Source organism: Portunus trituberculatus, chromosome 35 (genome assembly GCF_017591435.1).
Source record: "Portunus trituberculatus isolate SZX2019 chromosome 35, ASM1759143v1, whole genome shotgun sequence".
In the NCBI taxonomy this organism is placed as follows: Eukaryota; Metazoa; Arthropoda; class Malacostraca; order Decapoda; family Portunidae; genus Portunus; species Portunus trituberculatus.
Genome location: NC_059289.1, coordinates 5,032,604 through 5,045,103, shown reverse-complemented (window position 1 = coordinate 5,045,103; position 12,500 = coordinate 5,032,604). Strand labels below are relative to the sequence as shown.

Below are 12,500 nucleotides of genomic sequence, written 5' to 3'. Positions count from 1 at the left end.
CGTGTTTTCCTCTTCTTTTTTCTTTTTCATCCTTTTGTTCCTAGTTTTGATATTATTCTTTTATTTTCAAGTCTCATATTTCACTCTCTATGTCTCTTTCCTTGTTTCTCATTCTCTTATCCCTCCCCTGTTTCTGTTACTCGTATTCTCATCCTTGTCCTCGTCCTCTTTCTACTCCTCTTCCTCCTCTTCCTTCTCCTTCTCATGCCACCCACACACTTCCTCATTCTAGCCTGTAAGTAGCGACTCTTTCCTCCCTCCTCCCTTGTTTGCCACTTACACTCCGCCTCCATCTTCTGACACCTGCATAAACTTCGCCTCCCTCACCACTTGGGACTGCCATGTCGTATGCTCGAGAGGGAAAAGCTTACTCAATGTTTGTGTATCTCTAGTGAGTCTAACTAACTTCGCGTTGTGTGTTAACTTGTCACACATATTTCGTGATTTAATTATCCGATCCAGTCATTACGGCTTCCCAGGGAGACACTGAATATTAATGAAATTCGTGTGTATGTATGCAAATAGTATTAGGTATTGATAAAAGAGATGCAGATAACAGCGTTGCGGTATTCTCTGGAGGCGGCAGTACTGTAATGCGACAGTACGAGGCAAGATGACTTTGTCTATGCTCTGTGGTTGCTCCGTAAGTTTATATGGAGAAGTCTGTGGTGATGAGTCTTTTAAAAGTGTCCAGTATTTCTGTTTAGTGTTCATGTTGCTTCTAGAATAGTTATGTTGCAAGCGAGCTGCTGAGTTACTCGCTGTAAAAAATTAAGAAATTCAATAAAGAACAACATGCAAGTCAGAATCAGCGATGTTTCTGGAGCGTGTTTGGAAAGTGTTTGTTGTTCCTGACGGAGGGTCGTTCGCTGAACCATGCAGATTTGTACGGTGGAATTATTGCATTGAAATGTAGCAGAGAGATTACATTGAGTGCACAAGAGATTTAGAAACTATAATTAATTTCAGACTGACAAGCATTCTTCATATATTTTGAGTTCCCGTTTTCATTAGAATGTCACGGTGAAGCATATTGTAGTGTGTGAGGTCACCAGCAGGGCGGCCTTTGCAGTGACACAGTGATTGAGTTTTGAAGATCTTTCAATTCACTATGGATCCAGAAGCTTGGGAGAGGTGAGCCATAAAAGCTACAGGATGATAGTCTGCACCACAGCGGTGATCCTTTCCTCCCACCTGTTGACTGCTACCAAACTTCCAGCGACGAGGATTGAAAAACAGCGTAAATTCTTCAGTCAACGCAAGGTCTCGTGTTTTCAAATTTTTATTCTTTTTTTCTTTCTCTCTTTGCGTGTGCGTGAAAGTTTGCATCAAGGCTAAAAGGGAGAAAGAAAATAAGTGATTAAGAAGAATTTTAATGATGAGGATGATGAAGTCAGGGAGTGTTTGGAAAAGGGTCAAGGCAGCGATCATGTATCTCAGATTATTATTGAACCTTATTGAAAGTTTGGATAATATGTATCAAAAGGCGAGAAGGTAACAGAGCCGCCTGAAGTAAGGACGAGAGAGAGGAAAAAATATGAAGGCAACGTGAATATTTTTTCCCCTTTCCCTGAATGCTGCTATGAATGAAAAAAATATAAAAAGATAAAAATGAAAGTTCATGGGGAAAAGAAATCGACGAGTTTTTACTGGTCGATGATTTTGGCTGAGAATTTACATATAAATAGAAGATTTGACCTTTTATTCTTGTGTCACTTTTGTATTTCTGAAAGTTGAACCACCAAAGTGAGCAAAGAGGTATAAAACGCTGCCTCCGTCCCTGCCAACACTCACTTCCCGTCGTGACACACAACCATTCAGACTTGAAAATAAGTGTAATTATATTTGATCCCCACCACACAAAATAAAAAGAAAAGAGAATATACAAATACACTAGTTGTATACGTGAATTTGTCTGACAGAGAGAGAGAGAGAGAGAGAGAGAGAGAGAGAGAGAGAGAGAGAGAGAAGAATTGGCGGCTGATAAAGTAATGTATGGTCGTATGGGTGTATAGTACAGTAAATGTTCAAAGTGTAGCATGCAGGAAATTATTGGAGTGGTGCACTTTATGGCGTGTGCTGTCAGGAGCCGCGCAGCATGAAACCATTACACAGCCACGCCGATTTTTATTTAGCATTTGTAAGTGATGTGGAATTGTTTTTTATACGCCGGTGAATAAATTCAGAGCCGAGTGAAGCATAAAACTATAAAAAAAAGGTTGAAAAAGAAAAATTTATTATATTAGATGTTAGAAGTTATACTGGTGATGATGGTGATGGTGATGATGATGATAGCAGCAGCAGCAGCAGCAGCAGCACCACCACCACCACCACCACCACCACCACCACCAACAACAACAACAACAACAACAACAACAACAACAACAACAACAATAAATCATAGTGCAATAAAACCTCTTTGTTCAGAGAGAGAGAGAGAGAGAGAGAGAGAGAGAGAGTATATACATCTCATCCGTTTAGGACGACAGCACCACCAAAGTGATTAATAACTTATGATTGTATGATGACAATGATGATGAGGAGGAGGAGGAGGAAGAGGAGGAGAAATAAGAGAAGGAGGAGGAGGATGAGGAGGAGGAGGAAGAGGAGAAAGAAGAGAAGGAGGAGGAGGATGAGAAGGAGGAGGAAGAGGAGAAAGAAGAGAAGGAGGAGGAGGATGAGGAGGAGAAGGAAGAGGAGGAGAAAGAAGAGAAGGAGGAGGAGGAGGAGGATCGGAACTACTATAAATGCAAAATTAGTAAAGGGAGATTTTTTTTTTTGTAAGGTGTGTCTGGAATTCAAACTGAAAGGAATGTATTGCTCAAACTAGTTACAAAATTCTCTCTCTCTCTCTCTCTCTCTCTCTCTCTCTCTCTCTCTCTCTCTCTCTCTCTCTCTCTCTCTCTCTCTCTCTCTCTCTCTCTCTCTCTCTCTCTCTCTCTCTCTGAAGCATTACCTACCTCCGTCTCACACAGTCTGTCAGTTACTCACTCCATCATTTATCTTCTGCTCACTCGCACGCTCAGCCAGTCATAATCTTTTCCCACGGCCTCACACAATTATTGCATTCCTCTTTCTATCTCTGTCTAGCCAGTCAGCTTCGTCTGGCAAGTTTGTTTAAGTCTGTCGCTGACTCATTCCCACTGCCAACTCCATACTGACTTGTTCATTCGCTCAGCTCATCTCACTTCGCTTGTCATTCTCCTTTCTCTTCTCACTGTTTTCTTTTCCTTTATCTTTTTTCATTTATATTACTGACTCCATGACTAATTATTCAGCATGAGTGACAAATTGTTTATCCAATGTCATCATGAGAACCATAACCGCTTGCGAAATATTGTTGACTTGTCTCTCTTGACGTTAATATAATTGTCTGGCACTTGGTGTTTCAATCCTAGACTGTTTCTGATTTTACACAGAAAAGTTGAACTGTATATGCTAAACGGATTGCCGTGTGTAGGCTCACTGGCTTCCTGTAGCATCTCTTATGTTCTTAGGATAAGCTTGAACGACATTTTTCCGCTTGTTCTCCATGATGTCTCTTGAAATTGCACTGTAAATGAACATCAAACCATCTAACTTTTCATCCACAATTCTTAAGAGTGACTCAGTATCTCGTAGACGGTTATTTTTGTACTGTGTAATATGCAGATTGTGTTGTCTTTCAAATAGCTCTTTAGCATGGAGAAGACGAAATTTGCATTTCATTCACTTATTTCTTTGTGTGTGCGTGTGGCCACCAATGCAGCAGGGAAATGGTTAGTCATGTAAGACGAAGGCTTGGTCTATGCAGCAAATATCGTGACTGTGTTATGAAGAATAAACCATAAAAAAAACTGTTTTCAACGTGAAATTGGTTTGGATTATTTTCATTCATTAAACGTTTCCTTGTGCAATGAAACTGCTTCTAACTACTAACTCAAACCAGTGCACCTACTTCATTACAACGGCTGTCTAGCGAACTGATGCTACACCTGACAACATGCTGACCTTATTTCACCCATACACCAAGCCATAGCCTTACAATATCACACCTGAATAGAACCATAGCAGTGAAGAGATTTACACCTGAATAACTGACAGACAAGATACTTACAGAAGATCGTGAGTCGTGCCCTTCGCGTCTCCTTTCTGAACTTGGGGTGCTCGCCGATCACTTCACACTGGTACTCCCCCGAGGTGGCCTTCGTCACGCTCTGCAGCACCACGTCTCGCCCCGTGGACACCCAGCACTGGAGGGAGGACGTGGAGGCGTGGTTAATAGGGGGCAGGGAAAGGCGGACGTTGTTACAGGGTCCAAGGGAGGGAAAGGGTAGTTACGGCAGCTGGGGAACCGTGTCCTAACCAAGTGACCTGTGGCGGGGCTGGCAAGAGTGATATGGTTACTGCAGAAGGGTGTGAAGTGAGTGAGAGGCTGCGTGTGGTGGTGAAGGGGGAGCAATGTTTGAGAGGAACAGAGTGGAGTCAGTGGATGGGAATAAGGGAGGGTGTAGTGAAGGGAGGAGATGAGGGCCTCTGTGTGGTAGTGAAGGGATGCAATATTTGAGGGAAGGTGAGTGGAGGAAGTGAAAGCAACAAGGAGGATGTGCAGATAGTGAGAAGAAATGAGGTTTCAGGTATGGGTTGTTAATAAAGGTGATAGGTGAATGTTAAGAGAGGTAGGATAAAAAAGACAGGAAGTATTAATAGCGATGATCAGACACGAGACGGACGTGATAGTGAGAGAGGCGGGAAGGGATTAGGATGAAGAATAAGATAATGGACGGAAGCGTGAAAGTTTAAGAGGCAGAATATTGATAAGGAGATAAAAACTTAAGAAAGGGGAGCAAGGATAGTGAAAAACAACCTATGTAAGGAATAATAGAAGAAACAAGTGTAAGATATGTACAGATTATTATAGCAGATGCAGAAATGAGAGCAAAGAGAGGTACCTGTGTAAGCAATGGTGAGGAAGAAGAGCAGGTGTTTGCATGAGAGGAAAGAAAGAAAACAGGAGTGTGATGAAGTGCACAGGAGTAAGGAGAGGAGTAAGAAGGGAGGCAGATGTGGTTTGCAAAAAAAAAGAAGGCAGGGAAAGGCAGGATGCTTCAAGTAGGAGGCAAGGGAGATGGAAAGCAGAAGGAGGAGGAAGAGGAGAAGGAAAGAATGCAAGAGAAGGATACGGTGTACACAGGGAGGGGATGTGGGGCTGTGGGGGTTTCAAGGGAGTAGGAAGGAGGGGAAGCGCAGGTCTCTCACCGGAAAAGAGGCAGCGGAGATGAAAGACTGGGAGGGAAAAATGCAAGCTGATACAACACAATAAACGATGCACAGTGAGCAAACCCTGAACAGAGGAAACCCGAGGGAACGACAATGGAAAGACGAAATGAAGTGAAACAACGAAATCGACTGCGAGAGAACAAGAGCAAGTCGATGTCTTTTTTTTTTTTTTTTGTCTTTCCTCCACTGTACAATACTAAGAAAACGTAATATTATTAAGCACAATGATAAGCTTCGTTACCTTATATCAAACTTTTCTAGCAAATTGTACGAGGATAATACATTGTGTAAGCTCATTAATACGCTTCGTTCCCTTTACCGAAACTTTACCCTCTGCTTCACAATGCCAAGAAAACGCAGTGATGAAGCAATGATAAACTGAGTGGTGCCCGTAGCGTCTTCAGTGGCCAGGTGATAAGGAAAGGCGTGACCCGGGAAGAAGGAAAGCCGAGTCTTCATTCACACCCAGCTTTTACATTATTTTGATTAGAAACGGATGAGTGTTCCAAGTTGATTCGCAAGACGGATTAATCCAGCCGAAAGCTGTGCGGCTGGGAATCAATGCACACACACACACACACACACACACACACACACACACACACACACACACACACACACACACCGCCCACTGAGGTTCGAACTCAAGATATTACAAGAATTTTCAATAGATGAGTCACACTACCTGCTTCCATCCTCCGCCCATTCCCCCCATCTACACCCGCCTCTCCTCTTCTCCTTCTTCACTTGGCTTCCTTCTCTATCTTAGACTCTCCTCTCCTATCTTTACTAGTCCCTATACTTATTTTTTCTTTATTTCATGCACTTATTTATCTTCCTTTCTTATTTCTTACCTCTCTTCTCTCCTCTCCATCCTTTCTTCCTTATGCTCTCCTATCTTCATCCATCAGTCAACTTATCATTTCTATATAATGCTCTATTTTATCTTCTTTCCTTATTTTTTACTCTTTTTTTCTCTTCTCCTTTTTCCTTCTTTCTGCTCTTCTATCTTTATCCATTACTCCAGCTGTTATTTCCTTATCACTTTTCTCATTTCTCTTTTCTCCTCTCCTTTCTACTTTCCTTCATGTTCATCGCTCTTCTATCTTCCTTCCTTCCTTTCTCTTCCCTTAGTTTAGTTCCTTGTTCTTCCTTCACTGCCTCCCCTCCATGCCTCCCCTCCATGCCTCCCCTCCCTCTCCCTCTCTTCTAAGTATCGCCTCCCTGACAAGAGCATAATTAACATAGTAGAGACTCCTTTCCTTCCTCCCGCCTCCTTCCTCTTCCTTCATGCCTCCTCCTCACTCTCCTCTTCCTCTCTTCCTTCCTCCCTCCATTCGTTTACTTAATTTCTCCTGTTTTCTTATATTTTTATCCATTATGATAGTCTTCTGTTTTTCTTTCTTTTCTTTTGTTTCTTTTGCATTTCCTTCTATTTTTTTCTCTTTCCTTCTTGTCTTTCTTTTACTTTCTTGATGTTCCTCTCTCTCTCTCTCTCTCTCTCTCTCTCTCTCTCTCTCTCTCTCTCTCTCTCTCTCTCTCTCTCTCTCTCTCTCTCTCTCTCTCTCTCTCTCTCTCTCTCTCTCTCTTCTCTTGCTTTTCATTCCTATTCTTTTCCCTTTTTCCTTTCTCGTTTCCCTTCTTCCCCTTTTCTCTGTCGTTTTTATCACCTTTCTTCCTCCTTTCTCCTCTCTTTCCCTCCCTTTTCCTCTCTTTTCCTCCCCTACCCTTCCTTTCACGTGTTCTCATCTCCATACTCATTGCCTCCGTTATTCTACTCTCTCTCTCTCTCTCTCTCTCTCTCTCTGGTGTTGATGTTGACGGTTTGTTGTTGTTGTCGTTTCTGTTGTTGTTGTTGTTGTTGCTGTTGTTGTTGTTGTTGTTGTTGTTGTTGTTGTTGTTGTTGTTGTTGACGTTTTTGTTTTGCACTTTCTCGTAGTACTTGTTAATTTTCTATTTAGTTGCTATTGTTGATTTCCTTGTTGTAGTGGTGGTGGTGATAGTAGTAGTAGTAGTAGTAGTAGTAGTAGTAGTAGTAGTAGTACACAACAGTAGTAGTAGTAGTAGTAGTAGTAGTAGTAGTAGCAAGAAGAGGAGGAGGAGGAGGAGGAGGAGGAGGAGGACGAGTAGTAGTAGTGGTAGTAGTAATAGTAGTAGTAGTAGTAGTAGTAGTAGTAGTAGTAGTAGCAGTAGTAGTAAAATAGTAGTAGTAGTAGTAGCAGCAATAGTAGTTGTAGTAGTAGTAGTGGTAGTTGTAGTAGTAGGAGGAGGAGGAGGAGGAGGAGGAGGAGGAGGAGGAGGAGGAGGACGAGCAGTAGTAGTGGTGGTAGTGGCAGTTTGTTGTTGTTGTTGTAATAATGTTGTTGTTGTTGTTGTTCCTGAAAGTTACGGGTGAACCATACGCAGCCGGGTTTAGTATTCCCAAGGGGGAGACTAAAAGGGAAAAAGTTGGATGGACAGGAATCTTGCCTTACCAAAACTGTATTCCGTTAAGGCAGGGAACAGGACGCTACATTTTCATCTCACTTGTTCTTTCGGTCCTTCTTTCCAGCGTGATACGTGTTGTGCATGCAGGAAGGGAAGGAGAGGATGGTAGTGATATTGTTGGTATCTCAGGGAAGGTAACGATGATATGGTGAAGATGATGATGCTAAGGAAGAGGAAAAAGAAGAGGAGGTTAAGGAGGAGAGGGAAGAGCAGGAGGAGAAGGAGGAGGAGATTACAAAGTTTTATCTATCTCTACACTAAACTGACATTTTAATTACAGTGTATACATGAACACACACACACACACACACACTCAAGCATTCCATCACATCATATTAACCTCACTATCATTATTGCCACTATCACTCATCATTGTCATTGTTGTTGTTGAAGTTGTTGTTGTTGATGTTGTTCCTTTGGCATTTGAACACTGTACAGGTAACAAATAATTCAATAAGCTAATCAAGAAAAAAAGAAACCGTGAACTAATTTCAAGAGGAGGAATAATTAATCGTTTACCTTCACTTTCTAATCACTTCATGCTAAATAAACCCTGGCACGGTACAGTCACAGCGCCACGAGGCAGAGAAACGCAATTAATGTAAGGCTGGAGTGTAACAGTGGGAGTGAGTGCGGAGCCGGGCGGAGGTGGGCGGGAGTCACAAGAAATGAAAATCAGTGGAGACACCAAAATTAGATCAAGTAAATCGAATAAGCCCAAACTTTATCACAGGAAAAAAGCAGCTGATTAAGGAACGATAGAAAAAAAAAAGGGAAAAGATATTGTACGGATGGTGAAGGAAATATTTCTCTTCGTGCCGATTTTTTTTTTTTTTTTTCTTATTTTTTAGTTTATGTGTGTTGTGAAAATGATAAATATTGTTGTATATACTGTAGTGACAAAATCTTTATTACCATGCATTTTCTCATCACCATACCACTAATCATGACCACCATCACCATCACCACCACCACCACCACCACCATCACCACCACACTACTATCACCACCAAACCACCACCACTAGCACCACAACTACCACTACCAACACCACCGCTTCCACCACCATCACCACCAATAACGTATCCAGCGCTGAGGAAACATCACCACCACTACCACCACCACCACCACCACCACCACCACCACCACCACCATCACCACCACACTACTATCACCACCAAACCACCACCACTAGCACCACAACTACCACTACCAACACCACCGCCTCCACTACCATACCACCACCACCACCACCACCATCACCACCAATAACGTATCCAGCGCTGAGGAAACATCACCACCACTACCACTACCAACACCAACACCAACACCACCACCACCACCACCACCAATAACGTATCCAGCGCTGAGGAAACAGAATAAAGTGACCACAAGCATTCTTTTGGGGTCCTTTTTTCCTCTACTGACCTTTCCTTTAGTGTGCCAAACTTCTGGAGGGGTCAAAGAGGAAAAGAAAGAGTAGGAGGAGGAGGAGGAGGAGGAGGAGGAGGAGGTGGTGGTGACAACGGACCCCCAATTCCCGTGCCCCCTGCCCCTGCCCCCTGCCACCTCGATGCCCCGTCAAGTCCCGTCAAGAGCAGAGCAAAAGGGTAAAAAGGTAAAAAAAAAAGGCTTTGGACCGCCATTTAAGGCAATAATTGTGTTTTGATGTCAGGTGTCAAGTGTTGCTCCAGCCTTTCCTTACCTCCCCTCTCCTTACCTCCCTCTCCCCTCCCCTTCCCTTCATTCCTTCCTTCGGTCTCTTTTCTACCCTCCCTTGCCTCCTTCACCTCTCTCCTCCTACTCCTCCTCCTCCTCCTCCTCCTCCTCCTCCTCCTCCTCCTCCTCCTCCTCCTCCTCCTTCTCGCGTCGTGCCCAGGTGATTGGAAGTAATGGAAGTGATGACAGGAGGAAGGAGGAGGAGGAGGAGGAGGAGGAGGAGGAGGAGGAGGTTGAGGAAGAGGAGGAGGAGAGGTTACGGTCAAATTCAAAAGTTTTTAGACATTATCGCTTCTCTCTCTCTCTCTCTCTCTCTCTCTCTCTCTCTCTCTCTCTCTCTCTCTCTCTCTCTCTCTCTCTCTCTCTCTCTCTCTCTCTCTCTCTCTCTCTCTCTCTCTCTCTCTCTCTCTCTCTCTCTAAATAGACAGATGAATAAATATCTCTATGTTCCGTTTTTCTCACATCTTTTTCACCTGTAATCAAAAACAACTTCCCTCCCTCACATGTGTAGCCGCCACGTAAATATTTGAGAGAAGGCTGAGGGGAAAGGGAAACGGAACAGCAACAACAGCAGCAGGAGGAGGAGGAGGAAGATGAGGAGGAGGAGGAGGAGGAGGAGGAGGAAGAGGGGAAGAGTACAGCAAAGACAACCAGAAGAATGAAAATTGTGTAACCGGAGTAAGAGGAACAGAAAATGCAATTCACCTTCTTCTTCTTCTTCTTCTTCTTCTTCTTCTTCTTCTTCTTTTTCTTCTTCTTCTCATTCTTCTTCTCCTCCTTCACCCTCCTCATCTTTTTTCTTCTTCTTATTCTCATCCTCTTTGTCTTCGTCATCTTCTTCCTCCTTCTACCCCTCCTCTTCCTACTCCTTCTCCTTCTCCTCCTCCTTTTCCTCCTTCTTTTCCTTCTTGCATCCATTTCCTTCGTCTCATATTTGTCCTTCTCCTCATCAGGTCTTATCCCTCCTTCTCTTATTTAATTTTCTTTCACTCATACCACAGTGGACTCTGTTTTTCTCCTCCCTGTCTGGGTCTTTGCTCTCATCCTATTGCTGCTTATCCTCTGCTCTGCCTCTGCCCTGCCTCTCCTCTCTTCTATTATTTTTTCGTATTCTTTTTCCTCAACATTTTCAGTTTGTCGTGTGTGTGTGTAGCATGTTTGTAGCTTGGTGTTCGTGTTTTTAGTATCTTTATTTGTTTATTTTTATCTTTTACCAGCACCGGTCAAAAAAAACAAGAATTAGAAGAAAAATGTGGCCAGTTTTTGTTGTTCTTTCTTCTTCATACAGTCTTTGGTTCAGTTATCCCTGCTTTCTATTGTTCCTCATTCGGTTTTTTTTTTCTCTCTCTCTCTTCTTTTTCCTCCTTTCGATGTCCAAGACAAAACAAGACGAGAACCTTAGTCACCTTATCTTCCTGCCCTCCGTTTTCTTGTTCAAACATTGTAGTATGAGCCAAAAGGGGTGTTGCTGTTTTTATCCTCCACCTCCAGCTCCTCCTCCTCCTCCTCTTCCTCCTCCTCCTCCTCCTCCTCCTCCTCCTTCTCCTCAAACCTCACCTAATCTTGTCTCGTATCTCCTTCACCAAACAGCTGGGATGGACTAAAAGGTGTGATGCTGTTTATTTCACCCTCTCTTCCTCTTCCTCCTCCTCTTCCTGCCCTTCATCCTTCTCCTCCCTCCGCCTCCTTCTTCTCTCCTTGCCCTTCCTCCTCTACCTTCGCCTCCTCCTCCTCCTCCTCCCCCTTCAAAGCCGCGGGATGGAAAGAACAGAGGGTCACCTGATAACACTCCGGCGGTTGACAAAAATAAACTGGTCAGGAGCGTGGCCGGGCATTGTGGAGGGGCCGCGATACCTCCAGATAAGGAAACTCTTGACCCACACTGACGTCTCAAGAAGGAAGGAAGGAGGAAGAAGAGACTTGGGAAGGGGAAGAGGGAGGGGAGAATGTTGATATTTTTTTGTGGAGAAGAAGAGGGGGAGCGTCCTTTCCTAAAACGATGGGGGAGATTTTTCGGCGGGAAAGTTCCTCTACTGAAGATGAGAGGGAAACTTTGACAGGAATCGCCAGGGCAGCTGCTCCCAGACGGCGGCGGGACCAAGAGTTGTGTGTGTGTGATGCGGCGACACGTTACGCCTTATTTGTTTTATCTCCCAGATCTGAGAGAAAGGGAGGACAAAGGGACAGAGAGGGAGGGAAGCACAGGGACGAAGGAAAGAGGAACGGGAGACACAGGGGCAGAGGGAGAGAGAATAACAGAGATGAAGTACAGAAGGATAAGTGGAAGAGAGTAGAGAGAGAGAGAGAGAGAGAGAGAGAGAGAGAGAGAGAGAGAGAGAGAGAGAGAGAGAGAGAGAGAGAGAGAGAGAGCACATGGGCAAAGCTAAGGGGAGAGAAAGGTACAGAAGGCTAAGGGAAAGAAAATAGCACAGTGACAATAGAGAAGAGAGATAGAGTGATAGAGAAGAATAGACACAGAGATATATGGAAAAAGGAAGCACAGAGCAGTGGAGTGGAGATGAGATAGAGAAGTAGAAGAAGAAAAGGATAAATTGGGTAAATAAGGAGAGCATAGAGAGGAGAAACAAAGCACAAAGGAATAAGAGAAAGAGGCGGAAGTGTACAGAGTAAAAAGAGAGGAGGCAGAGAAAGGTAATGAGAAGGGGCAGGAAATGAGTAAGAATAGAAAGCTAAGGGGAAAAGAAAAGAGGACATTGATTAGTGGGAGGACAGGAGGATAGGAAGGGAGGCGTGGAGCGGAGGAAAGGTCAAAAGGAGAGGTCAAGATGTGAAGTGACAGTTATATTTTTCCTGTCAGTTCTCTCACCTTCATAACTAAATCTTGAGACACTTCAACGCGACATCTCCTCTCACAGATGCAATGAAAGTGTTAAGACCGAGGCGCCATGCACGTGAAATTCAGCGCCGGGGAGACACGCGGAAGTTGGGAAATTATTGCACGCACGCACGCACGCATGCACGCACATTATCTTGTATCTAATTAACGTTCGCATATTCTTTCGCTTGTTTGTTTT

At 43.8% G+C, this 12,500-nt stretch overlaps 1 protein-coding gene across 1 annotated transcript in view; it reads right to left on the bottom strand.

Annotated features, from left to right (window-relative positions):
* Window positions 1-12,500, bottom strand: part of LOC123513240 — a 160,661-nt gene that overhangs the window by 37,198 nt on the left and 110,963 nt on the right. The window contains exon 4 of the mRNA XM_045270312.1: window positions 4,097-4,232. Coding sequence (XP_045126247.1) covers window positions 4,097-4,232 — 136 coding nt within the window. The remainder of the gene's footprint in view (window positions 1-4,096; window positions 4,233-12,500) is intronic.